This window comes from Myxine glutinosa, chromosome 5 (genome assembly GCF_964187855.1).
Source record: "Myxine glutinosa chromosome 5, kmMyxGlut1.1, whole genome shotgun sequence".
Lineage (NCBI taxonomy): Eukaryota > Metazoa > Chordata > Myxini > Myxiniformes > Myxinidae > Myxine > Myxine glutinosa.
This window is the reverse complement of record NC_136265.1, coordinates 7,577,536-7,605,034: the sequence shown is the minus strand read 5'-3', so window position 1 is coordinate 7,605,034 and position 27,499 is coordinate 7,577,536. Positions and strand designations below refer to the sequence as shown.

Genomic DNA, 27,499 nt, shown 5'->3' with positions numbered 1-27,499 from the left:
AAGACGAGATCACATTTTGGAGGGATTGCTAACGGAATTGGGAAGAAGTTCGAGAAAGAAAATTTGTGGCTAAAAAAATGAAGTTAAACGTGGCATACACCCTCTTTCTCAAAGAATGATGAAGACATTCTCCCGTGTAACTTGGAGATGAATGCTTACCTTCACCAAGGAAATTTATGTGACCATTTGCCTGGATCACACTGCAACATATGAAAGAAAGGCGATCACTTACTCTTGTTCGAAGGCTTCGAACATTCACCACATCAGAAGTTGCAGGACAACGACATTTTACCGGCAACCTCTGTGAAATGCGGGGACATATGTTATTACTTCACCAACGTCCGGGGAACCAGCATGGAGCTGCAAAAAAAAAAAACGGCTGTGCCCTTGTCACAACAGCTGTGCACGATTCTGCTGGTTGCTCCTGGTAAGGACCATGAATGACCTGAACACCATGGTCCCAACATCATTGTGGATGCATCCGGCATCCCTGTTCCACATCTTGCTGGCCAATCAACGCCACACCAATACTTGCTGCCCACTCACAATGAGGGTGGAGGCAAGTCGACTACAACTGGGTGAAGGCCGTGTTCAGGAATTACTATGGTTTACAGCAAAAAGTGGCAAGAATGCTACAAGGAGAGCAGGGTCAGTCTATGACTCCGCAATGTTACCACAACAGCGAAATCCTACACGAAGTAGTGCAGGAGCTATGAAGACATTAGGAGAAAATGTTTCATACCAGGATTCAAACACAAGTGATCAGCCCTTCCTTTCAAACAAAGTCAACATTTGTGTGGAGGCAAACGTTTTTTACCAGATGGTGCAGATGCTTTACAAAACTTGAAAATGAAGTGAAATTGTTGTATCTTGGTGATGGTGAAGTGTTGTTTTGAAAATATATTTGTGATGCAAATGCAATAGATTGAACGATATGGAAGGAGTCAATGACCAACGAAATGTTTTGTGATTCTTGCAGGATGACGGTGTATGCCCAAGGGAATTTGATTACCAAAGTGATTGATTATTTACTTATACTTGTAATGATGTTTACTTGTAGTGATTGATTGTTTACTTATATTGATGTTTAGATTAATGGTTAATATAAACAAAAAACAAAAAAGATGAGGGAATTGTGGAAGTGTAACTCAGCGTAACTTATTAATTGGCACTGGTAACTTATTAATTAACCTGGTAACAAAGCAGATATATTTTACATGCAAACTCTGTGAAAGACGAGTTTGTAAATGAGTCAGGAATGCGCCCGAACATGATAATCTTTTGTCCACCTGGTCACAGCCCCTGGCTGAAGCACCCCCCTATCGTTTGGTAAACGGAACTCACAACAGGAGGGGAGCGAGCTGATACCAGGACTTGGTACATGCATGACCTCGGGGCACCAGCGGAGAGGGGATTAAAATCCAGTTTGTCCATATAAACGGGAGCAAATGTGGAATCGGGAGAAGCTGCTGCGAGGAGCTCTGACCAACGGGAGTGTCGGAGGAACATCAGCCGAACGAGAAGGACCATGGAAAAGAGTTAACCTGATCCATTATATTATGCGGTATTATTTGGTAAATGGAATGAAGTGAATAACCAGTTAATAAACCAGACCTTTTGTAAACCTGTGTCCGGTCATTGGAGTCCTGTGAGTCTCTCAGCTACAAATTCTCCAACAGCTCTCAAATGTTGTGTTTGTGTCCTTCCCCCTCTCCCCCCATCTTGTCTACCGCTCCCTATGTTATATGTTTTATGTGTCGGTTTGTCTTTCTGTGTGATTAATGTTCGCTCTTTCACGAGCCTCGATCTTGTATACAAAAAAAAAAAAAAAAAAAAAAAAAAAAACAGTGCCAATATTTTTGGCCACAACTGTATATCCCATTAGATTCATTAGAACCTTAGACCCCTTAGGCCATTTAGACTCCGTTAAAAATACAATGAACAAAAATCTAACAATTTAAATACAGACATGACTAAAATCACTCAGTTTTTGGTTACCTTTGACCTTTATTAAATAGTAAACCCAAGAGCACAATTGTGCCACAGCAATTGATTGTTCGTGTGGATAAAATCCCATACAGTTTTAAAATCCCATATTAATTCCCTCAATCATTCATTTATATAGGAAGTCCACAGATTTTAACCTCAAGGGTACACCAAACGAATGTCTGGACTGGACCCGCACCAGTACATGACCTTTGTGTAACCGACACGGCAACACGTGCTCTTTGTACATGCCCTCCACAAGCTAAAGATAAAATGATGGAATTTCGCATAATTCAGTACAATCTATGTACATATAACGAGGTATTCATATAAATATATTATTATTACAGGTATGACAGGAAAGACATGTAAACTTTTGCAAATCCAGACCAGAAAAGTATTCTGGTTCTTCTGTGGTTCCTCTAAACAGTCTTATTTTCTGGGGGTTTAGCATTGTTTACACATTTACCTGTGTTTTACTCATATATTTTACCTTCACCTGTGTTTTAGCATTGCTTACACACTTACCTATGATTTAGCATTGTTTACACATTTACCTGTGATTTAGCATTGTTTGCACATTTACCTGTGATTTAGCATTGTTTACACATTTACCTGTGAAGTAACATTGTTTGCACATTTACCTGTGATGTAACATTGTTTACACATTTACCTGTGATGTAACATTGTTTGCACATTTACCTGTGATGTAACATTGTTTGCACATTTACCTGTGATGTAACATTGTTTACACATTTACCTGTGTTTTACTCGTATAATCTTTCACATTCACTTGTGATTTAGCATTGCTCACAGATTTACCTGCAAAGGTGCACGAGCTAGCATTTTGAGTTGATTGAGACATTTATTCATTCATTCACCGGGAATGATTGATGCATCTTCGACAAATATAAAGACAAATATAAAGATATTGCTGATGTCACAATTACTGTAGAATCCCGTGTGGACCACGATGAGGTGGGTTAACTGGTCCTCGAGTTGTCTGGATCATGTCCTCTATTGTAGTAGGCCGAGGGAGAGACCTCAGCATTGAGATCGTCGAGCCGGAGGACTGGGAATGGAGCAGGATGGAATGTTAATGCAGGATAACCAAATGAAATACCACCCGAAACACTGCAACAGGTGTTAACAGGTGAAACACTGCAACAGGTGTTGTGGTAAAAGTGCAGAAAGCACAAATTGACTGTACTGATGATGTGTACATGTGTATGTGTCTTGGATTTCATAAATTCTGGCTCTGTTACTAGGCAACTGAGTCTATTGCTAGGCAACTACTGCTGAGCATTCTGGGAGGAGTGCAAGTAGGACAACAGTGAATTGTCCTTTAGCTGACTTCATAAACATGTTTTGTTGAGCTTTTCTCTCGGCCTTGGGCAGAACTGTGCGGGAGGGGAAGTAGTTTTCTCCTTGCGAGGCAGGCGCCATTCTTATCTCTTTCCCTTTCACATGCTTTAATGTGACTATATAATACTCCAGCTAGCTGTGTGTAGTTTCAGAGAGCTGTGTTGGACAAACTGAGTGTTACTTGCTTATGCACTAGCTTATCTTCCTTCCATGTACATGTCTTATGCTTAATAAATTATCCTGTAATTGTCCAAGTCTGGTCAAATGATCATTCCTTGGGGGTAAATCCCCGACAAAATGGTGACGAGGATGGGATACGTCCGGAAAAATAAGAGGGGAGTTCACTGCTGGGAGGCAGCAAGATCATCAGGCGCCACTTAAAATGTGAGACCTTTCTCGGTAGTAGGTTGTCTTGCCGCCCTCGAGTGAATGGCTGTGCCTCGACCCGAAACACCGGCACGTATCGGAACTGGAAAATGTAACAGGGAGACTGACTGTGTGTGGGAATATTTGTTAAAGATAGGGGTTAGAATCAAGTGTTTAGATCCGAGCACCTGCGAGTGTTCCAGGGAGGCTGGACAAAACAGTCTGGACACTCGAGACGCATTGCGGTTTTTTTTGGGTTTTTTTGGATACTGAATGGAGGCTCGTGAAAGAGCTAACATTTATTCCACAAACAAATCAACCAGACAAACAAAACATACAAAAAGAGGGAGCGGAAGACAAGATGGGGAGAGGAGGGGAAGCACACAAACACAACACTTGAGAGCAGGGAGAAGCGTGGGAGGGAGAGGGCCTGGGGGGAGGAGGCGTGGGAAGGGGGGGGGGGGGAGAGGTATAAAACATAAGGAGACCAAGGACTTCCAGGATAGAAGTTGGTATTTCAAAAAAGTGTAGGATTTGGGGTGAAATTAGTGGGGGTAGAAAAGATCAAGGTTTTGGATGGGGGAAGATAAGAGATGGTGGTGAACAGCTGTTTTAAAGACCTGGAGGGTGGAGTGGGATTGAAGAGTGAGGGAGTTTGTTCCAGAGGCGGGAGAAAAGCGGAATGAAGGAGTGAAGGTGAGCAGAAAGTCTTGATTTTGGCCTAAGACTTTGTAAGAGTCTTCATACCCAAGGATAAGAATGGAGTGTTTCAAAGAGCCAGGCTTGGAAGATAGACTGCACACTCGGATGCGTGGAGGTCTGGCAGGAGTGTTACATTCGGATGTGTTGCGAGTGTCTCTTTAAGGGACAGGCTTGAGAGATGGCCTGTACACTCGGATGCTCGGTACACTCTGCTTTGAGGACTTGCGTGCACCCGTCAGTAGTAGGGGCAAAGACTCTTTCCTACGACAAAGTGTTAGATTAAATTTCTTGAGCATAATCTAGGAATAAATTAGTTCAGAAAAAAAAAAATGATGACGTCATCGGTCACAGGGTTCGGCCGCCATATTTGTTTTAACACAAAAGCCTCAAAAACCCACTGAAAATACATCCTGGCGAGGGTTTGCAATCTCCGATTGCTCTTTTTCTTGTTTTCATTGTTTTTGCATTTACTACAAGTTATGGAATGTCCCTTCCACAGTCCCTTTCTATAGTTTGCCACATGGCACATCACCTTATTTAAAGGGACATTTCTATGCCCCTCGCATTTTTCCCAAGATATTAATTAATGGATGGTGACTGCAATGCAGAAAGGCGTTTGATCTTATCAAGGGAAGAGTGTAGTGATAATATTAGTGATCGGCCTTGTTGTTCATCCACCAATCAACAGTGAAACCAAAAGGCATCAATCAACAGAAGCTTTTGAAAATGGTTTAAATTAGATCATTCATGATGGATTACAAAACGAAGGAAGTGTTCCACACATGTTGTGTGCGTCATGTATGGACAGGGAGGGATAAGATGATAAAATGTTTAGATTTGGGATGTGCAAGGTAAACCCATGAGAGCTTTTTAATAATGGAGTCACTCACCGATTCCTCCAGCCTCATCCCTGAGCCGATGATGAGAGAAAAGGGTCTTTTGCCTGCGTGTGCGCACACATTGGGCCACGATGACCACCAACACCGCCACGATCAGCAACAGCACGACCAATCCGAAAACTACTGCCGAGTTGGTGGCTTTTTCATTCATTTCAGAGTCACCTACAAACAAAGCACGCATGAACATCTTCATCCCCAAGGATACAAATGCTTTCCCAAACCACCGACCGTTTCCACCATCTATAATTCCCAGGCCAACATCGAGGCTCGAGCAAGGGCCCGTTTACCTGGAGAGGTCACCTTTGTGGTCCACGAAGTCGTTGGCGTGCTTAAGGTCGAGTTGCTCGTCACCTGTGTCGACACGGTGCTTTCCACGGACGTTGTATGGGCCATACTTGTACTTGTACCGAAATCGCTGCCCGTCGTGTCTGTGGTCGTCATTTGGACCGTCGACCCGAAGGTGCCTTTGTCCGTTGATGACGTCACGGTGGTGCTCACACCGACGGGGCCATTGTCCGTTGATGACGTCACGGTGGGGCTCACACCGACACTTTGAGATGTGTTGTTCGGTGATTCCAGAGGTTCGTAAATTCTGGTGGTTGTGTTTGTGCTGGATGTGGTGTTACCTGTTGTCATCAGAGTACTGGTTGCGGTTGTTGATGCAGTTTCCATGGAAGCAGTCATTGTTGTATTGATGGTTTTCCCGTCGGTTTGGTCGTTGGTTGTTGTGCTTGTGGTGCTCTGGCTGTTCACAGAGAACGTTGCAGCCAACATCAGCAAACCGAGATGGTAGGAATAGCACTTTGGAGCCATCGTCAATCTGTTGGTGAGAAATAAGGAATAAAATCATTTGAAAATTGTTTAAACCCGTTATGCGGGAGTAACACATTCGATCGTGTCCGTGTGTGTGTGTGTTTGTGTGTTTGTGAACAAGATATCTGGAAAAGTTCTGATCGGATTTGGATGAAAGTTGGTGGGATGATTGCCCTTGGGATAAGGAAGAATTGATTAGTTTTTGTTGAAGCTCAGGATATTATTCCGGATCCAGGAATTTTTTGAAGGATTTTTTTACCATTGGAAGATAGGGCTCATTTTTTTTAAACATTATCTTCTACATATTCTATATTTAACATTGTGATATGAAAATAGTTTTCATATTTGTTGTAAATGTAGTTTAAACTCGTGGTTATGCGTTAGAGCGGTGTATTTTTTTTAGCAGCGTCGTCTTCAATGCTCATTTTTTTTCTAATAAAGACATATTCTGTCATTTTAACACCACCAAAGTGTGTATTAGGTTTCCCCGTTTCATAAAATGTATCGTTTGATACGTATAATGCTTTAAAAGTGTTTTTTTTTTTTTAAACCTCAGAAGAGATATCAACATTTACCTCAGCGAATGTCAATCGCGGTGTCGGTATTTTGATGAACTTATAAAGACTTGGGTGAGTTATAAGTGTGAACAGCATGTGCACGGGATTCTTCCCAGAAGAATGAGTGGTCGCATTAGCTTGTACGACTTAAAATGAGCGAGTTTTGTTTTGACGTTTGGGCCAGTTTTACATGTTGTATCCCTAAGGAATGAAACGAACGTTTTCCTGGATTACAATTTTATTTCAAGTCACACATGCCTCAAAATACACTCACTTATATAGAATTGAACGCTGAATCCGAAAATGTAAGTGAAATTGCCTTGTTTTTTTTTTTACATTATCTTCAATATATTCTAAATATATATCTGTGCAGTGTCTGTCTTGTGTTGTCACTGAACTACTCCCTCAAACTTTTGTGAAATCGTACTATTCCAACTTGACCCACGGCGGGAGTATGCGCTCTACTGAGTGGCGTTCTAGTTGTACATTTAAAAGTCTTTTTCTGTTTGTTCCTTCTTTACTCTACGAAGGTAGTTGGAGCTCCTACGACATAATGTAATATGCAATGTAATCATAAATAAGGTGGAGTAGTACAAATGGGGAATATATGCAGAGGGATTACTGACACAGGTGATTCAGGACACAAGAGATAGTCAAAGGTCATCAATATACGGACCACCACCCACCTTCCATTAATATACGGACCACCACCCACCTTCCCCCATTAATATATAACCAACACCCACCTTCCCCCATTAATATATGAACTACCACCCACCTTCCCCCATTAATAGATGAACTACCACCCACATTCCCCCATTAATATATGAACTACCACCCACCTTCCCCCATTCAAATATGAACTACCACCCACCTTCCCCCATTCAAATATGAACTACCACCCACCTTCCCCCATTAATATATAACCAACACCCACCTTCCCCCATTAATATATGAACTACCACCCACCTTCCCCCATGAATATATGAACTACCACCCACCTTCCCCCATGAATATATGAACTACCACCCACCTTCCCCCATGAATATATGAACTACCACCCACCTTCCCCCAATAATATATGAACGACCACCCACCTTCCCCCAGTAAATATATGAACCACCACCCATCTTCCCACATGAATATATGAACCACCACCCACCTTCCCCCATTAATATATGAACCACCACCCACATTCCCCCATTAATACATGAACCACCACCTTCCTCCATTAATATATGAACCACCACCCACCTTCCCCCATTAATATATGAAGGACCACCCACCTTCCCCCATTAATATATGAACCACCACCCACCTTCCCCAATTAATATATGAACCACCACCCACCTTCCCCCATGAATATATGAAGCACCACCCACCTTCCCCCATGAATATATGAAGCACCACCCACCTTCCCCCATTAATATATGAACCACAACCCACCTTCCCCCATTAATATATCAACCACCACCCACCTTCCCCCATTAATATATGAACCACCACCCACCTTCCCCCAATCCCCCCATTAATATATGAACCACCACCCACCTTCCCCCAATCCTCCATTAATATATGAATCACCACTCACCTTCCCCCATTGATATATGAACTACCACCCACCTTCCCCCATTAATATATGAACCACCACCCACCTTCCCCCATCAATATATGAACCACCCACCTTCCCCCATTAATATATGAACCACCACCCACCTTCCCCCATTCATATATGAACCACCACCCACCTTCCCCCATAAATATATGAACCACCACCCACTTTCCCCCATTAATATATGAACCACCACCCACCTTACCCCATTAATATATGAACCACCACCCACCTTCCCCCATTAATACATGAATCACCACCCACCTTCCCCCATTAATATATGAACCACCACCCACCTTCCCCCATTAATATATGAACCACCACCCACCTTCCCCCATTAATATATGAACCACCACCTACCTTCCCCCATTAATATATGAACCACCACCCACCTTCCCCCATTAATATATGAACCACCACCTACCTTCCCCCATTAATATATAACCAACACCCACCTTCCCCCATTAATATATGAACTACCATCCACCTTCCCCCATGAATATATGAACCACCACCTACTTTCCCCCATTAATATATGAACCACCACCCACCTTCCCCCATTAATACATGAATCACCACCTTCCCCCATTAATACATGAAGCACCACCTTCCTCCATTAATATATGAACCACCACCCACCTTCCCCCATTAATATATGAACCACCACCCACCTACACCCATTAATATGTGAACCACCACCTACCTTCCCCCATTAATATGTGAACCACCACCTACTTTCCCCCATTAATATATGAACCACCACCCATCTTCCCCCATTAATATATGAACCACCACCCACCTTCCCCCATTAATATATGAACCACCACCCACCTTCCCCCATTAATATGTGAACCACCACCTACTTTCCCCCATTAATATATGAACCACCACCCACCTTCCCCCATTCATACATGAACCACCACCTTCCCCCATTAATACATGAAGCACCACCTTCCTCCATTAATATATGAACCACCACCCACCTTCCCCCATGAATATAAGAACCACCACCCACCTTCCCCCATTAATATATGAACCACGACCTACCTTCCCCCATTAATATATAACCAACACCCAACTTCCCCCATTAATATATGAACTACCACCCACCTTCCCCCATTAATATATGAACCACCACCCACCTTCCCCCATTAATATATGAACCACCACCCACCTTCCCCCATTAATATATGAACCACCACCTACCTTCCCTCATTAATATATGAACCACCACCCACCTTCCCCCAATCCCCCATTAATATATGAACCACCACCCACCTTCCCCCAATCCCCCATTAATATATGAATCACCACTCACCTTCCCCCATTGATATATGAACTACCACCCACCTTCCCCCATTAATATATGAACCACCACCTACCTTCCCCCATTAATATATGAACCACCACCCACCTTCCCCCATTAATATATGAACCACCACCTACCTTCCCCCATTAATATATAACCAACACCCACCTTCCCCCATTAATATATGAATTACCACCAATCTTCCCCCATTAATATATGAAGTACCACCCACCTTCCCCCATTAATATATGAACCACCACCCATCTTCCCCCATTAATATATGAACCAACACCCACCTTCCCCCATTAATATATGAACCACCACCCACGTTCCCCCATGAATATATGAACCACCACCCACCTTCCCCCATTAATATATGAACCACCACCCACCTTCCCCCATTAATATATGAACCACCACCCACCTTCCCCCATTAATATATGAACCACCACCCACCTTCCCCCATTAATATATGAACCACCACCCACCTTCCCCCATTAATATATGAACTACCACCCCCCTTCACCTATTAATATATGAACTACCACCCACCTTCCCCCATTAATATATGAACTACCACCCACCTTCCCCCATTAATATATGAACTACCACCCACCTTCCCCCATTAATATATGAACTACCACCCACCTTCCCCCATTAATATATGAACTACCACCCACATTCCCCCATTTAAAAACGAACCACCACCCACCTTCCCCCATTAATATATGAACCACCACCCACCTTCCCCCATTAATATATGAACCACCACCCACCTTCCCCCATTAATGTATGAACCACCACCCACCTACCCCCCATTAATATATGAACCACCACCCACCTTCCCCCATTAATATATGAATCACCACCACCCACCTTCCCCCATTAATATATGAACCACCACCGAACCTTCCCCCATTAATATATGAACCACCACCCACCTTCCCCCATTAATATATGAACCACCACCCACCTTCCCCCATTAATATATAACCAACACCCACCTTCCCCCATTAATATATGAACGACCATCCACCTTCCCCCATGAATATATGAACCACCACCCACCTTCCCCCATTAATATATGAAGTACCACCGACCTTCCCTCATTGATATATGAACTACCACCCACCTTCCCCCAGTAATATATGAACCACCACCCACCTTCCCCCATTAATATATGAACCACCACCGAACCTTCCCCCATTAATATATGAACCACCACCCACCTTCCCCCATTAATATATGAACCACCACCCACCTTCCCCCATTAATATATGAACCACCACCCACCTTCCCCCATTGATATATGAACCACCACCCACCTTCCCCCATTAATATATGAACCACCACCCACCTTCCCCCATTAATATATGAACCACCACCCACCTTCCCCCATTAATATATGAACCACCACCTACCTTCCCCCATTAATATATAACCAACACCCACCTTCCCCCATTAATATATGAACTACCACCCACCTTCCCCCATTAATATATGAACCACCACCCACCTTCCCCCATTAATATATGAACCACCACCCACCTTCCCCCATTAATATATGAACCACCACCCACCTTCCCCCATTAATATATGAACCACCACCCACCTTCCCCCATTAATATATGAACCACCACCCACCTTCTCCCATTAATATATGAACCACCACCCACCTTCCCCCATTAATATATGAACCACCACCCACCTTCCCCCTTTAATATATGAACCACCACCGAACCTTCCGCCATTAATATATGAACCACCACCTACCTTCCCCCATTAATATATAACCAACACCCACCTTCCCCCATTAATATATGAACTACCATCCACCTTCCCCCATGAATATATGAACTACCACCCACCTTCCCCCATGAATATATGAAGTACCACCCACCTTCCCCCATTAATATATGAACTACCACCCACATTCCCCCATTAATATATGAACCACCACACATCTTCCCCCATTAATATATGAACCACCACCCACCTTCCCCCATTAATATGTGAACCACCACCTACCTTCCCCCATTAATATATGAACTACCACCCACCTTCCCCTATTAATATATGAAGTAACACCCACCTTCCCCCATTAATATATGAACAACCACCCACCTTCCCCCATTAATATATGAACCATCACCCACCTTCCACCATTAATATATGAACCACCACCCACCTTCCCCCCTTAATATATGAACCACCACCCACCTTCCCCCCTTAATATATGAACCACCACCCACCTTCCGCCATTAATATGTGAACCACCACCTACCTTCCCCCATTAATATGTGAACCACCACCTACCTTCCCCCATTGATATATGAATCACCACTCACCTTCCCCCATTGATATATGAACTACCACCCACCTTCCCCCATTAATATATGAACCACCACCTACCTTACCCCATTAATATATGAATCACCACCCACCTTCCCCCATTAATATATGAACCACGACCTACCTTCCCCCATTAATATATAACCAACATCCACCTTCCCCCATTCATATATGAACTACCACCCTCCTTCCCCCATTAATACATGAATGACCACCCACCTTCCCCCATTAATATATGAACTACCACCCACATTCCCCCATTAATATATGAACTACCACCCACCTTCCCCCATTAATATATGAACTACCACCCACTTTCCCCCATTAATAAATGAACTACCACCCACCTTCCCCCATTAATATATGAACCACCACCCACCTTCCCCCATTAATATATGAACCACCACCCACCTTCCCCCATTAATATATGAAGCACCACCCACTTTCCCCCATTAATATATGAACCACCACCTACCTTCCCCCATTATGTGAACCACCACCTACTTTCCCCCATTAATATATGAACCACCACCCACCTTCCGCCATTAATATATGAATCACCACTCACCTTCCCCCATTGATATATGAACTACCACCCACCTTCCCCCATTAATATATGAACCACCACCCATCTTCCCCCATTAATATGTGAAGCACCACCTACTTTCCCCCATTAATATATGAACCACCACCCACCTTCCCCCATCAATATATGAACCACCACCCACCTTCCCCCATTAATATATGAACCACCACCTACCTTCCCCCATTAATATATGAACCACCACCTACCTTCCCCCATTAATATATAACCAACACCCACCTTCCCCCATTAATATATGAACTACCATCCACCTTCCCCCATGAATATATGAACCACCACCTACCTTCCCCCATTAATATGTGAACCACCACCTACCTTCCCCCATTAATATATGAAGTACCACCCACCTTCCCCCATTAATATATGAAGTACCACCCACCTTACCTCATTGATATATGAACGACCACCCACCTTCCCCCATTAATATATGAACCACCACCCACCTACACCCATTAATATATGAACCACCACCTACCTTCCCCCATTAATGTGAACCACCACCTACCTTCCCCCATTAATATATGAACCACCACCCACTTTCCCCCATTAATATATGAACCATCACCCACCTTCCCCCATTAATATGTGAACCACCACCTACTTTCCCCCATTAATATATGAACCACCACCCACCTTCCCCCATTAATACATGAACCACCACCTTCCCCCATTAATACATGAAGCACCACCTTCCTCCATTAATATATGAACCACCACCCACCTTCCCCCATTAATATATGAACCACCACCCACCTACACCCATTAATATATGAACCACTACCTACCTTCCCCCATTAATATGTGAACCACCACCTACTTTCCCCCATTAATATATGAACCACCACCCACCTTCCCCCATTAATATATGAACCACCACCCACCTTCCCCCATTAATATATGAACCACCACCCACCTTCCCCCATTAATATGTGAACCACCACCTACTTTCCCCCATTAATATATGAACCACCACCCACCTTCCCCCATTCATACATGAACCACCACCTTCCCCCATTAATACATGAAGCACCACCTTCTTCCATTAATATATGAACCACCACCCACCTTCCCCCATGAATATAAGAACCACCACCCACCTTCCCCCATTAATATATAACCAACACCCACCTTCCCCCATTAATATATGAACTACCACCCACCTTCCCCCATTAATATATGAACCACCACCCACCTTCCCCCATTAATATATGAACCACCACCCACCTTCCCCCATTAATATGTGAACCACCACCTACCTTCCCTCATTAATATATGAACCACCACCCACCTTCCCCCAATCCCCCATTAATATATGAACCACCACCCACCTTCCCCCAATCCCCCATTAATATATGAATCACCACTCACCTTCCCCCATTGATATATGAACTACCACCCACCTTCCCCCATTAATATATGAACCACCACCTACCTTCCCCCATTAATATATGAACCACCACCCACCTTCCCCCATTAATATATGAACCACCACCGACCTTCCCCCATTAATATATAACCAACACCCACCTTCCCCCATTAATATATGAATTACCACCAATCTTCCCCCATTAATATATGAAGTACCACCCACCTTCCCCCATTAATATATGAACCACCACCCATCTTCCCCCATTAATATATGAACCAACACCCACCTTCCCCCATTAATATATGAACCACCACCCACCTTCCCCCATGAATATATGAACCACCACCCACCTTCCCCCATTAATATATGAACCACCACCCACCTTCCCCCATTAATATATGAACCACCACCCACCTTCCCCCATTAATATATGAACCACCACCCACCTTCCCCCATTTATATATGAACCACCACCCACCTTCCCCCATTAATATATGAACTACCACCCCCCTTCACCTATTAATATATGAACTACCACCCACCTTCCCCCATTAATATATGAACTACCACCCACCTTCCCCCATTAATATATGAACTACCACCCACCTTCCCCCATTAATATATGAACTACCACCCACCTTCCCCCATTAATATATGAACTACCACCCACATTCCCCCATTTAAAAACGAACCACCACCCACTTTCCCCCATTAATATATGAACCACCACCCACCTTCCCCCATTAATATATGAACCACCACCCACCTTCCCCCATTAATATATGAACCACCACCCACCTACCCCCCATTAATATATGAACCACCACCCACCTTCCCCCATTAATATATGAATCACCACCACCCACCTTCCCCCATTAATATATGAACCACCACCGAACCTTCCCCCATTAATATATGAACCACCACCCACCTTCCCCCATTAATATATGAACCACCACCCACCTTCCCCCATTAATATATAACCAACACCCACCTTCCCCCATTAATATATGAACTACCATCCACCTTCCCCCATGAATATATGAACCACCACCCACCTTCCCCCATTAATATATGAAGTACCACCGACCTTCCCTCATTGATATATGAACTACCACCCACCTTCCCCCATTAATATATGAACCACCACCACCCACCTTCCCCCATTAATATATGAACCACCACCGAACCTTCCCCCATTAATATATGAACCACCACCCACCTTCCCCCATTAATATATGAACCACCACCCACCTTCCCCCATCAATATATGAACCACCACCCACCTTCCCCCATTGATATATGAACCACCACCCACCTTCCCCCATTAACATATGAACCACCACCCACCTTCCCCCATTAATATATGAACCACCACCCACCTTCCCCCATTAATATATGAACCACCACCTACCTTCCCCCATTAATATATAACCAACACCCACCTTCCCCCATTAATATATGAACTACCACCCACCTTCCCCCATTAATATATGAACCACCACCCACCTTCCCCCATTAATATATGAACCACCACCCACCTTCCCCCATTAATATATGAACCACCACCCACCTTCCCCCATTAATATATGAACCACCACCCACCTTCCCCCATTAATATATGAACCACCACCCACCTTCCCCCATTAATATATGAACCACCACCCACCTTCCCCCATTAATATATGAACCACCACCGAACCTTCCACCATTAATATATGAACCACCACCTACCTTCCCCCATTAATATATAACCAACACCTACCTTCCCCCATTAATATATGAACCACCACCCACCTTCCCCCATTAATATATGAACCACCACCTACCTTCCCCCATTAATATATAACCAACACCCACCTTCCCCCATTAATATATGAACTTCCATCCACCTTCCCCCATGAATATATGAACCACCACCTACTTTCCCCCATTAATATATGAACCACCACCCACCTTCCCCCATTAATACATGAACCACCACCTTCCCCCATTAATACATGAAGCACCACCTTCCTCCATTAATATATGAACCACCACCCACCTTCCCCCATTAATATATGAACCACCACCCACCTACACCCATTAATATATGAACCACCACCTACCTTCCCCCATTAATATGTGAACCACCACCTACTTTCCCCCATTAATATATGAACCACCACCCACCTTCCCCCATTAATATATGAACCACCACCCACCTTCCCCCATTAATATATGAACCACCACCCACCTTCCCCCATTAATATGTGAACCACCACCTACTTTCCCCCATTAATATATGAACCACCACCCACCTTCCCCCATTCATACATGAACCACCACCTTCCCCCATTAATACATGAAGCACCACCTTCCTCCATTAATATATGAACCACCACCCACCTTCCCCCATGAATATAAGAACCACCACCCACCTTCCCCCATTAATATATGAACCACGACCTACCTTCCCCCATTAATATATAACCAACACCCACCTTCCCCCATTAATATATGAACTACCACCCACCTTCCCCCATTAATATATGAACCACCACCCACCTTCCCCCATTAATATATGAACCACCACCCACCTTCCCCCATTAATATATGAACCACCACCTACCTTCCCTCATTAATATATGAACCACCACCCACCTTCCCCCAATCCCCCATTAATATATGAACCACCACCCACCTTCCCCCAATCCCCCATTAATATATGAATCACCACTCACCTTCCCCCATTGATATATGAACTACCACCCACCTTCCCCCATTAATATATGAACCACCACCTACCTTCCCCCATTAATATATGAACCACCACCCACCTTCCCCCATTAATATATGAACCACCACCTACCTTCCCCCATTAATATATAACCAACACCCACCTTCCCCCATTAATATATGAATTACCACCAATCTTCCCCCATTAATATATGAAGTACCACCCACCTTCCCCCATTAATATATGAACCACCACCCATCTTCCCCCATTAATATATGAACCAACACCCACCTTCCCCCATTAATATATGAACCACCACCCACCTTCCCCCATGAATATATGAACCACCACCCACCTTCCCCCATTAATATATGAACCACCACCCACCTTCCCCCATTAATATATGAACCACCACCCACCTTCCCCCATTAATATATGAACCACCACCCACCTTCCCCCATTAATATATGAACCACCACCCACCTTCCCCCATTAATATATGAACTACCACCCCCCTTCACCTATTAATATATGAACTACCACCCACCTTCCCCCATTAATATATGAACTACCACCCACCTTCCCCCATTAATATATGAACTACCACCCACCTTCCCCCATTAATATATGAACTACCACCCACCTTCCCCCATTCATATATGAACTACCACCCACATTCCCCCATTTAAAAACGAACCACCACCCACCTTCCCCCATTAATATATGAACCACCACCCACCTTCCCCCATTAATATATGAACCACCACCCACCTTCCCCCATTAATATATGAACCACCACCCACCTACCCCCCATTAATATATGAACCACCACCCACCTTCCCCCATTAATATATGAATCACCACCACCCACCTTCCCCCATTAATATATGAACCACCACCGAACCTTCCCCCATTAATATATGAACCACCACCCACCTTCCCCCATTAATATATGAACCACCACCCACCTTCCCCCATTAATATATAACCAACACCCACCTTCCCCCATTAATATATGAACTACCATCCACCTTCCCCCATGAATATATGAACCACCACCCACCTTCCCCCATTAATATATGAAGTACCACCGACCTTCCCTCATTGATATATGAACTACCACCCACCTTCCCCCATTAATATATGAACCACCACCACCCACCTTCCCCCATTAATATATGAACCACCACCGAACCTTCCCCCATTAATATATGAACCACCACCCACCTTCCCCCATTAATATATGAACCACCACCCACCTTCCCCCATTAATATATGAACCACCACCCACCTTCCCCCATTGATATATGAACCACCACCCACCTTCCCCCATTAATATATGAACCACCACCTACCTTCCCCCATTAATATATGAACCACCACCCACCTTCCCCCATTAATATATGAACCACCACCTACCTTCCCCCATTAATATATAACCAACACCCACCTTCCCCCATTAATATATGAACTACCACCCACCTTCCCCCATTAATATATGAACCACCACCCACCTTCCCCCATTAATATATGAACCACCACCCACCTTCCCCCATTAATATATGAACCACCACCCACCTTCCCCCATTAATATATGAACCACCACCCACCTTCCCCCATTAATATATGAACCACCACCCACCTTCCCCCATTAATATATGAACCACCACCCACCTTCCCCCTTTAATATATGAACCACCACCGAACCTTCCGCCATTAATATATGAACCACCACCTACCTTCCCCCATTAATATATAACCAACACCCACCTTCCCCCATTAATATATGAACTACCATCCACCTTCCCCCATGAATATATGAACTACCACCCACCTTCCCCCATGAATATATGAAGTACCACCCACCTTCCCCCATTAATATATGAACTACCACCCACATTCCCCCATTAATATATGAACCACCACACATCTTCCCCCATTAATATATGAACCACCACCCACCTTCCCCCATTAATATGTGAACCACCACCTACCTTCCCCCATTAATATATGAATCACCACTCACCTTCCCCCATTAATATATGAACTACCACCCACCTTCCCCTATTAATATATGAAGTAACACCCACCTTCCCCCATTAATATATGAACAACCACCCACCTTCCCCCATTAATATATGAACCATCACCCACCTTCCCCCATTAATATATGAACCACCACCCACCTTCCCCCATTAATATATGAAGCACCACCCACTTTCCCCCATTAATATATGAACCACCACCTACCTTCCCCCATTATGTGAACCACCACCTACTTTCCCCCATTAATATATGAACCACCACCCACCTTCCGCCATTAATATATGAATCACCACTCACCTTCCCCCATTGATATATGAACTACCACCCACCTTCCCCCATTAATATATGAACCACCACCCATCTTCCCCCATTAATATGTGAAGCACCACCTACTTTCCCCCATTAATATATGAACCACCACCCACCTTCCCCCATTAATATATGAACCACCACCCACCTTCCCCCATTAATATATGAACCACCACCTACCTTCCCCCATTAATATATGAACCACCACCTACCTTCCCCCATTAATATATAACCAACACCCACCTTCCCCCATTAATATATGAACTACCATCCACCTTCCCCCATGAATATATGAACTACCACCCACCTTCCCCCATTAATATATGAAGTACCACCCACCTTACCTCATTGATATATGAACGACCACCCACCTTCCCCCATTAATATATGAACCACCACCCACCTACACCCATTCATATATGAACCACCACCGACCTTCCCCCATTAATATGTGAACCACCACCTACCTTCCCCCATTAATATATGAACCACCACCCACTTTCCCCCATTAATATATGAACCATCACCCACTTTCCCCCATTAATATGTGAACCACCACCTACTTTCCCCCATTAATATATGAACCACCACCCACCTTCCCCCATTAATACATGAACCACCACCTTCCCCCATTAATACATGAAGCACCACCTTCCTCCATTAATATATGAACCACCACCCACCTTCCCCCATTAATATATGAACCACCACCCACCTACACCCATTAATATATGAACCACCACCTGCCTTCCCCCATTAATATGTGAACCACCACCTACTTTCCCCCATTAATATATGAACCACCACCCACCTTCCCCCATTAATATATGAACCACCACCCACCTTCCCCCATTAATATATGAACCACCACCCACCTTCCCCCATTAATATGTGAACCACCACCTACTTTCCCCCATTAATATATGAACCACCACCCACCTTCCCCCATTCATACATGAACCACCACCTTCCCCCATTAATACATGAAGCACCACCTTCCTCCATTAATATATGAACCACCACCCACCTTCCCCCATGAATATAAGAACCACCACCCACCTTCCCCCATTAATATATGAACCACGACCTACCTTCCCCCATTAATATATAACCAACACCCACCTTCCCCCATTAATATATGAACTACCACCCACCTTCCCCCATTAATACATGAACCACCACCCACCTTCCCCCATTAATATATGAACCACCACCCACCTTCCCCCATTAATATGTGAACCACCACCTACCTTCCCTCATTAATATATGAACCACCACCCACCTTCCCCCAATCCCCCATTAATATATGAACCACCATCCACCTTCCCCCAATCCCCCATTAATATATGAATCACCACTCACCTTCCCCCATTGATATATGAACTACCACCCACCTTCCCCCATTAATATATGAACCACCACCTACCTTCCCCCATTAATATATGAACCACCACCCACCTTCCCCCATTAATATATGAACCACCACCTACCTTCCCCCATTAATATATAACCAACACCCACCTTCCCCCATTAATATATGAATTACCACCAATCTTCCCCCATTAATATATGAAGTACCACCCACCTTCCCCCATTAATATATGAACCACCACCCATCTTCCCCCATTAATATATGAACCAACACCCACCTTCCCCCATTAATATATGAACCACCACCCACCTTCCCCCATGAATATATGAACCACCACCCACCTTCCCCCATTAATATATGAACCACCACCCACCTTCCCCCATTAATATATGAACCACCACCCACCTTCCCCCATTAATATATGAACCACCACCCACCTTCCCCCATTAATATATGAACCACCACCCACCTTCCCCCATTAATATATGAACTACCACCCCCCTTCACCTATTAATATATGAACTACCACCCACCTTCCCCCATTAATATATGAACTACCACCCACCTTCCCCCATTAATATATGAACTACCACCCACCTTCCCCCATTAATATATGAACTACCACCCACCTTCCCCCATTAATATATGAACTACCACCCACATTCCCCCATTTAAAAACGAACCACCACCCACCTTCCCCCATTAATATATGAACCACCACCCACCTTCCCCCATTAATATATGAACCACCACCCACCTTCCCCCATTAATATATGAACCACCACCCACCTACCCCCCATTAATATATGAACCACCACCCACCTTCCCCCATTAATATATGAATCACCACCACCCACCTTCCCCCATTAATATATGAACTACCATCCACCTTCCCCCATTAATATATGAACCACCACCCACCTTCCCCCATTAATATATGAACCACCACCCACCTTCCCCCATTAATATATAACCAACACCCACCTTCCCCCATTAATATATGAACTACCATCCACCTTCCCCCATGAATATATGAACCACCACCCACCTTCCCCCATTAATATATGAAGTACCACCGACCTTCCCTCATTGATATATGAACTACCACCCACCTTCCCCCATTAATATATGAACCACCACCACCCACCTTCCCCCATTAATATATGAACCACCACCGAACCTTCCCCCATTAATATATGAACCACCTCCCACCTTCCCCCATTAATATATGAACCACCACCCACCTTCCCCCATTAATATATGAACCACCACCCACCTTCCCCCATTGATATATGAACCACCACCCACCTTCCCCCATTAACATATGAACCACCACCCACCTTCTCCCATTAATATATGAACCACCACCCACCTTCCCCCATTAATATATGAACCACCACCTACCTTCCCCCATTAATATATAACCAACACCCACCTTCCCCCATTAATATATGAACTACCACCCACCTTCCCCCATTAATATATGAACCACCACCCACCTTCCCCCATTAATATATGAACCACCACCCACCTTCCCCCATTAATATATGAACCACCACCCACCTTCCCCCATTAATATATGAACCACCACCCACCTTCCCCCATTAATATATGAACCACCACCCACCTTCCCCCATTAATATATGAACCACCACCCACCTTCCCCCATTAATATATGAACCACCACCGAACCTTCCACCATTAATATATGAACCACCACCTACCTTCCCCCATTAATATATAACCAACACCCACCTTCCCCCATTAATATATGAACTACCATCCACCTTCCCCCATGAATATATGAACTACCACCCACCTTCCCCCATGAATATATGAAGTACCACCCACCTTCCCCCATTAATATATGAACTACCACCCACATTCCCCCATTAATATATGAACCACCACACATCTTCCCCCATTAATATATGAACCACCACCCACCTTCCCCCATTAATATGTGAACCACCACCTACCTTCCCCCATTAATATATGAATCACCACTCACCTTCCCCCATTAATATATGAACTACCACCCACCTTCCCCTATTAATATATGAAGTAACACCCACCTTCCCCCATTAATATATGAACAACCACCCACCTTCCCCCATTAATATATGAACCATCACCCACCTTCCCCCATTAATATATGAACCACCACCCACCTTCCCCCCTTAATATATGAACCACCACCCACCTTCCCCCCTTAATATATGAACCACCACCCACCTTCCGCCATTAATATGTGAACCACCACCTACCTTCCCCCATTAATATGTGAACCACCACCTACCTTCCCCCAATAATATATGAACTACCACCCACCTTCCCCCATTAATATATGAACTACCACCCACCTTCCCCCATTAATATATGAACTACCACCCACCTTCCCCCATTAATATATGAACTACCACCCACATTCCCCCATTAATATATGAACTACCACCCACCTTCCCCCATTAATATATGAACTACCACCCACCTTCCCCCATTAATATATGAACTACCACCCACATTCCCCCATTTAAAAACGAACCACCACCCACCTTCCCCCATTAATATATGAACCACCACCCACCTTCCCCCATTAATATATGAACCACCACCCACCTTCCCCCATTAATATATGAACCACCACCCACCTACCCCCCATTAATATATGAACCACCACCCACCTTCCCCCATTAATATATGAATCACCACCACCCACCTTCCCCCATTAATATATGAACCACCACCGAACCTTCTCCCATTAATATATGAACCACCACCCACCTTCCCCCATTAATATATGAACCACCACCCACCTTCCCCCATTAATATATAACCAACACCCACCTTCCCCCATTAATATATGAACTACCATCCACCTTCCCCCATGAATATATGAACCACCACCCACCTTCCCCCATTAATATATGAAGTACCACCGACCTTCCCTCATTGATATATGAACTACCACCCACCTTCCCCCATTAATATATGAACCACCACCACCCACCTTCCCCCATTAATATATGAACCACCACCGAACCTTCCCCCATTAATATATGAACCACCACCCACCTTCCCCCATTAATATATGAACCACCACCCACCTTCCCCCATTAATATATGAACCACCACCCACCTTCCCCCATTGATATATGAACCACCACCCACCTTCCCCCATTAACATATGAACCACCACCCACCTTCCCCCATTAATATATGAACCACCACCCACCTTCCCCCATTAATATATGAACCACCACCTACCTTCCCCCATTAATATATAACCAACACCCACCTTCCCCCATTAATATATGAACTACCACCCACCTTCCCCCATTAATATATGAACCACCACCCACCTTCCCCCATTAATATATGAACCACCACCCACCTTCCCCCATTAATATATGAACCACCACCCACCTTCCCCCATTAATATATGAACCACCACCCACCTTCCCCCATTAATATATGAACCACCACCCACCTTCCCCCATTAATATATGAACCACCACCCACCTTCCCCCATTAATATATGAACCACCACCGAACCTTCCACCATTAATATATGAACCACCACCTACCTTCCCCCATTAATATATAAACACCTACCTTCCCCCATTAATATATGAACCACCACCCACCTTCCCCCATTAATATATGAACCACCACCTACCTTCCCCCATTAATATATAACCAACACCCACCTTCCCCCATTAATATATGAACTTCCATCCACCTTCCCCCATGAATATATGAACCACCACCTACTTTCCCCCATTAATATATGAACCACCACCCACCTTCCCCCATTAATACATGAACCACCACCTTCCCCCATTAATACATGAAGCACCACCTTCCTCCATTAATATATGAACCACCACCCACCTTCCCCCATTAATATATGAACCACCACCCACCTACACCCATTAATATATGAACCACCACCTACCTTCCCCCATTAATATGTGAACCACCACCTACTTTCCCCCATTAATATATGAACCACCACCCACCTTCCCCCATTAATATATGAACCACCACCCACCTTCCCCCATTAATATATGAACCACCACCCACCTTCCCCCATTAATATGTGAACCACCACCTACTTTCCCCCATTAATATATGAACCACCACCCACCTTCCCCCATTCATACATGAACCACCACCTTCCCCCATTAATACATGAAGCACCACCTTCCTCCATTAATATATGAACCACCACCCACCTTCCCCCATGAATATAAGAACCACCACCCACCTTCCCCCATTAATATATGAACCACGACCTACCTTCCCCCATTAATATATAACCAACACCCACCTTCCCCCATTAATATATGAACTACCACCCACCTTCCCCCATTAATATATGAACCACCACCCACCTTCCCCCATTAATATATGAACCACCACCCACCTTCCCCCATTAATATATGAACCACCACCTACCTTCCCTCATTAATATATGAACCACCACCCACCTTCCCCCAATCCCCCATTAATATATGAACCACCACCCACCTTCTCCCAATCCCCCATTAATATATGAATCACCACTCACCTTCCCCCATTGATATATGAACTACCACCCACCTTCCCCCATTAATATATGAACCACCACCTACCTTCCCCCATTAATATATGAACCACCACCCACCTTCCCCCATTAATATATGAACCACCACCTACCTTCCCCCATTAATATATAACCAACACCCACCTTCCCCCATTAATATATGAATTACCACCAATCTTCCCCCATTAATATATGAAGTACCACCCACCTTCCCCCATTAATATATGAACCACCACCCATCTTCCCCCATTAATATATGAACCAACACCCACCTTCCCCCATTAATATATGAACCACCACCCACCTTCCCCCATGAATATATGAACCACCACCCACCTTCCCCCATTAATATATGAACCACCACCCACCTTCCCCCATTAATATATGAACCACCACCCACCTTCCCCCATTAATATATGAACCACCACCCACCTTCCCCCATTAATATATGAACCACCACCCACCTTCCCCCATTAATATATGAACTACCACCCCCCTTCACCTATTAATATATGAACTACCACCCACCTTCCCCCATTAATATATGAACTACCACCCACCTTCCCCCATTAATATATGAACTACCACCCACCTTCCCCCATTAATATATGAACTACCACCCACCTTCCCCCATTCATATATGAACTACCACCCACATTCCCCCATTTAAAAACGAACCACCACCCACCTTCCCCCATTAATATATGAACCACCACCCACCTTCCCCCATTAATATATGAACCACCACCCACCTTCCCCCATTAATATATGAACCACCACCCACCTACCCCCCATTAATATATGAACCACCACCCACCTTCCCCCATTAATATATGAATCACCACCACCCACCTTCCCCCATTAATATATGAACCACCACCGAACCTTCCCCCATTAATATATGAACCACCACCCACCTTCCCCCATTAATATATGAACCACCACCCACCTTCCCCCATTAATATATAACCAACACCCACCTTCCCCCATTAATATATGAACTACCATCCACCTTCCCCCATGAATATATGAACCACCACCCACCTTCCCCCATTAATATATGAAGTACCACCGACCTTCCCTCATTGATATATGAACTACCACCCACCTTCCCCCATTAATATATGAACCACCACCACCCACCTTCCCCCATTAATATATGAACCACCACCGAACCTTCCCCCATTAATATATGAACCACCACCCACCTTCCCCCATTAATATATGAACCACCACCCACCTTCCCCCATTAATATATGAACCACCACCCACCTTCCCCCATTGATATATGAACCACCACCCACCTTCCCCCATTTATATATGAACCACCACCCACCTTCCCCCATTAATATATTAACCACCACCCACCTTCCCCCATTAATATATGAACCACCACCTACCTTCCCCCATTAATATATAACCAACACCCACCTTCCCCCATTAATATATGAACTACCACCCACCTTCCCCCATTAATATATGAACCACCACCCACCTTCCCCCATGAATATATGAAGTACCACCCACCTTCCCCCATTAATATATGAACTACCACCCACATTCCCCCATTAATATATGAACCACCACACATCTTCCCCCATTAATATATGAACCACCACCCACCTTCCCCCATTAATATGTGAACCACCACCTACCTTCCCCCATTAATATATGAATCACCACTCACCTTCCCCCATTAATATATGAACTACCACCCACCTTCCCCTATAATATATGAAGTAACACCCACCTTCCCCCATTAATATATGAACAACCACCCACCTTCCCCCATTAATATATGAACCATCACCCACCTTCCCCCATTAATATATGAACCACCACCCACCTTCCCCCCTTAATATATGAACCACCACCCACCTTCCCCCCTTAATATATGAACCACCACCCACCTTCCGCCATTAATATGTGAACCACCACCTACCTTCCCCCATTAATATGTGAACCACCACCTACCTTCCCCCATTGATATATGAATCACCACTCACCTTCCCCCATTGATATATGAACTACCACCCACCTTCCCCCATTAATATATGAACCACCACCTACCTTACCCCATTAATATATGAATCACCACCCACCTTCCCCCATTAATATATGAACCACGACCTACCTTCCCCCATTAATATATAACCAACATCCACCTTCCCCCATTAATATATGAACTACCACCCACCTTCCCCCATTAATACATGAATGACCACCCACCTTCCCCCATTAATATATGAACTACCACCCACATTCCCCCATTAATATATGAACTACCACCCACCTTCCCCCATTAATATATGAACTACCACCCACTTTCCCCCATTAATAAATGAACTACCACCCACCTTCCCCCATTAATATATGAACCACCACCCACCTTCCCCCATTAATATATGAACCACCACCCACCTTCCCCCATTAATATATGAAGCACCACCCACTTTCCCCCATTAATATATGAACCACCACCTACCTTCCCCCATTATGTGAACCACCACCTACTTTCCCCCATTAATATA

At 44.3% G+C, this 27,499-nt stretch overlaps 1 protein-coding gene across 1 annotated transcript in view; it reads right to left on the bottom strand.

Annotated features, from left to right (window-relative positions):
• Positions 1-1,987: 1,987 nt before the first annotated feature.
• Positions 1,988-27,499, bottom strand: part of LOC137427988 (uncharacterized) — a 50,742-nt gene continuing 25,230 nt past the window's right edge. Inside the window, exons 2-4 of the mRNA XM_068117870.2 lie at positions 5,606-6,138; positions 5,310-5,480; positions 1,988-3,058 (exon numbers count right to left, since the gene is read on the bottom strand). Of these exons, the coding sequence (XP_067973971.2) occupies positions 2,970-3,058; positions 5,310-5,480; positions 5,606-6,131 (786 nt within the window). The 5' untranslated portion in view covers positions 6,132-6,138 and the 3' untranslated portion in view covers positions 1,988-2,969. The remainder of the gene's footprint in view (positions 3,059-5,309; positions 5,481-5,605; positions 6,139-27,499) is intronic.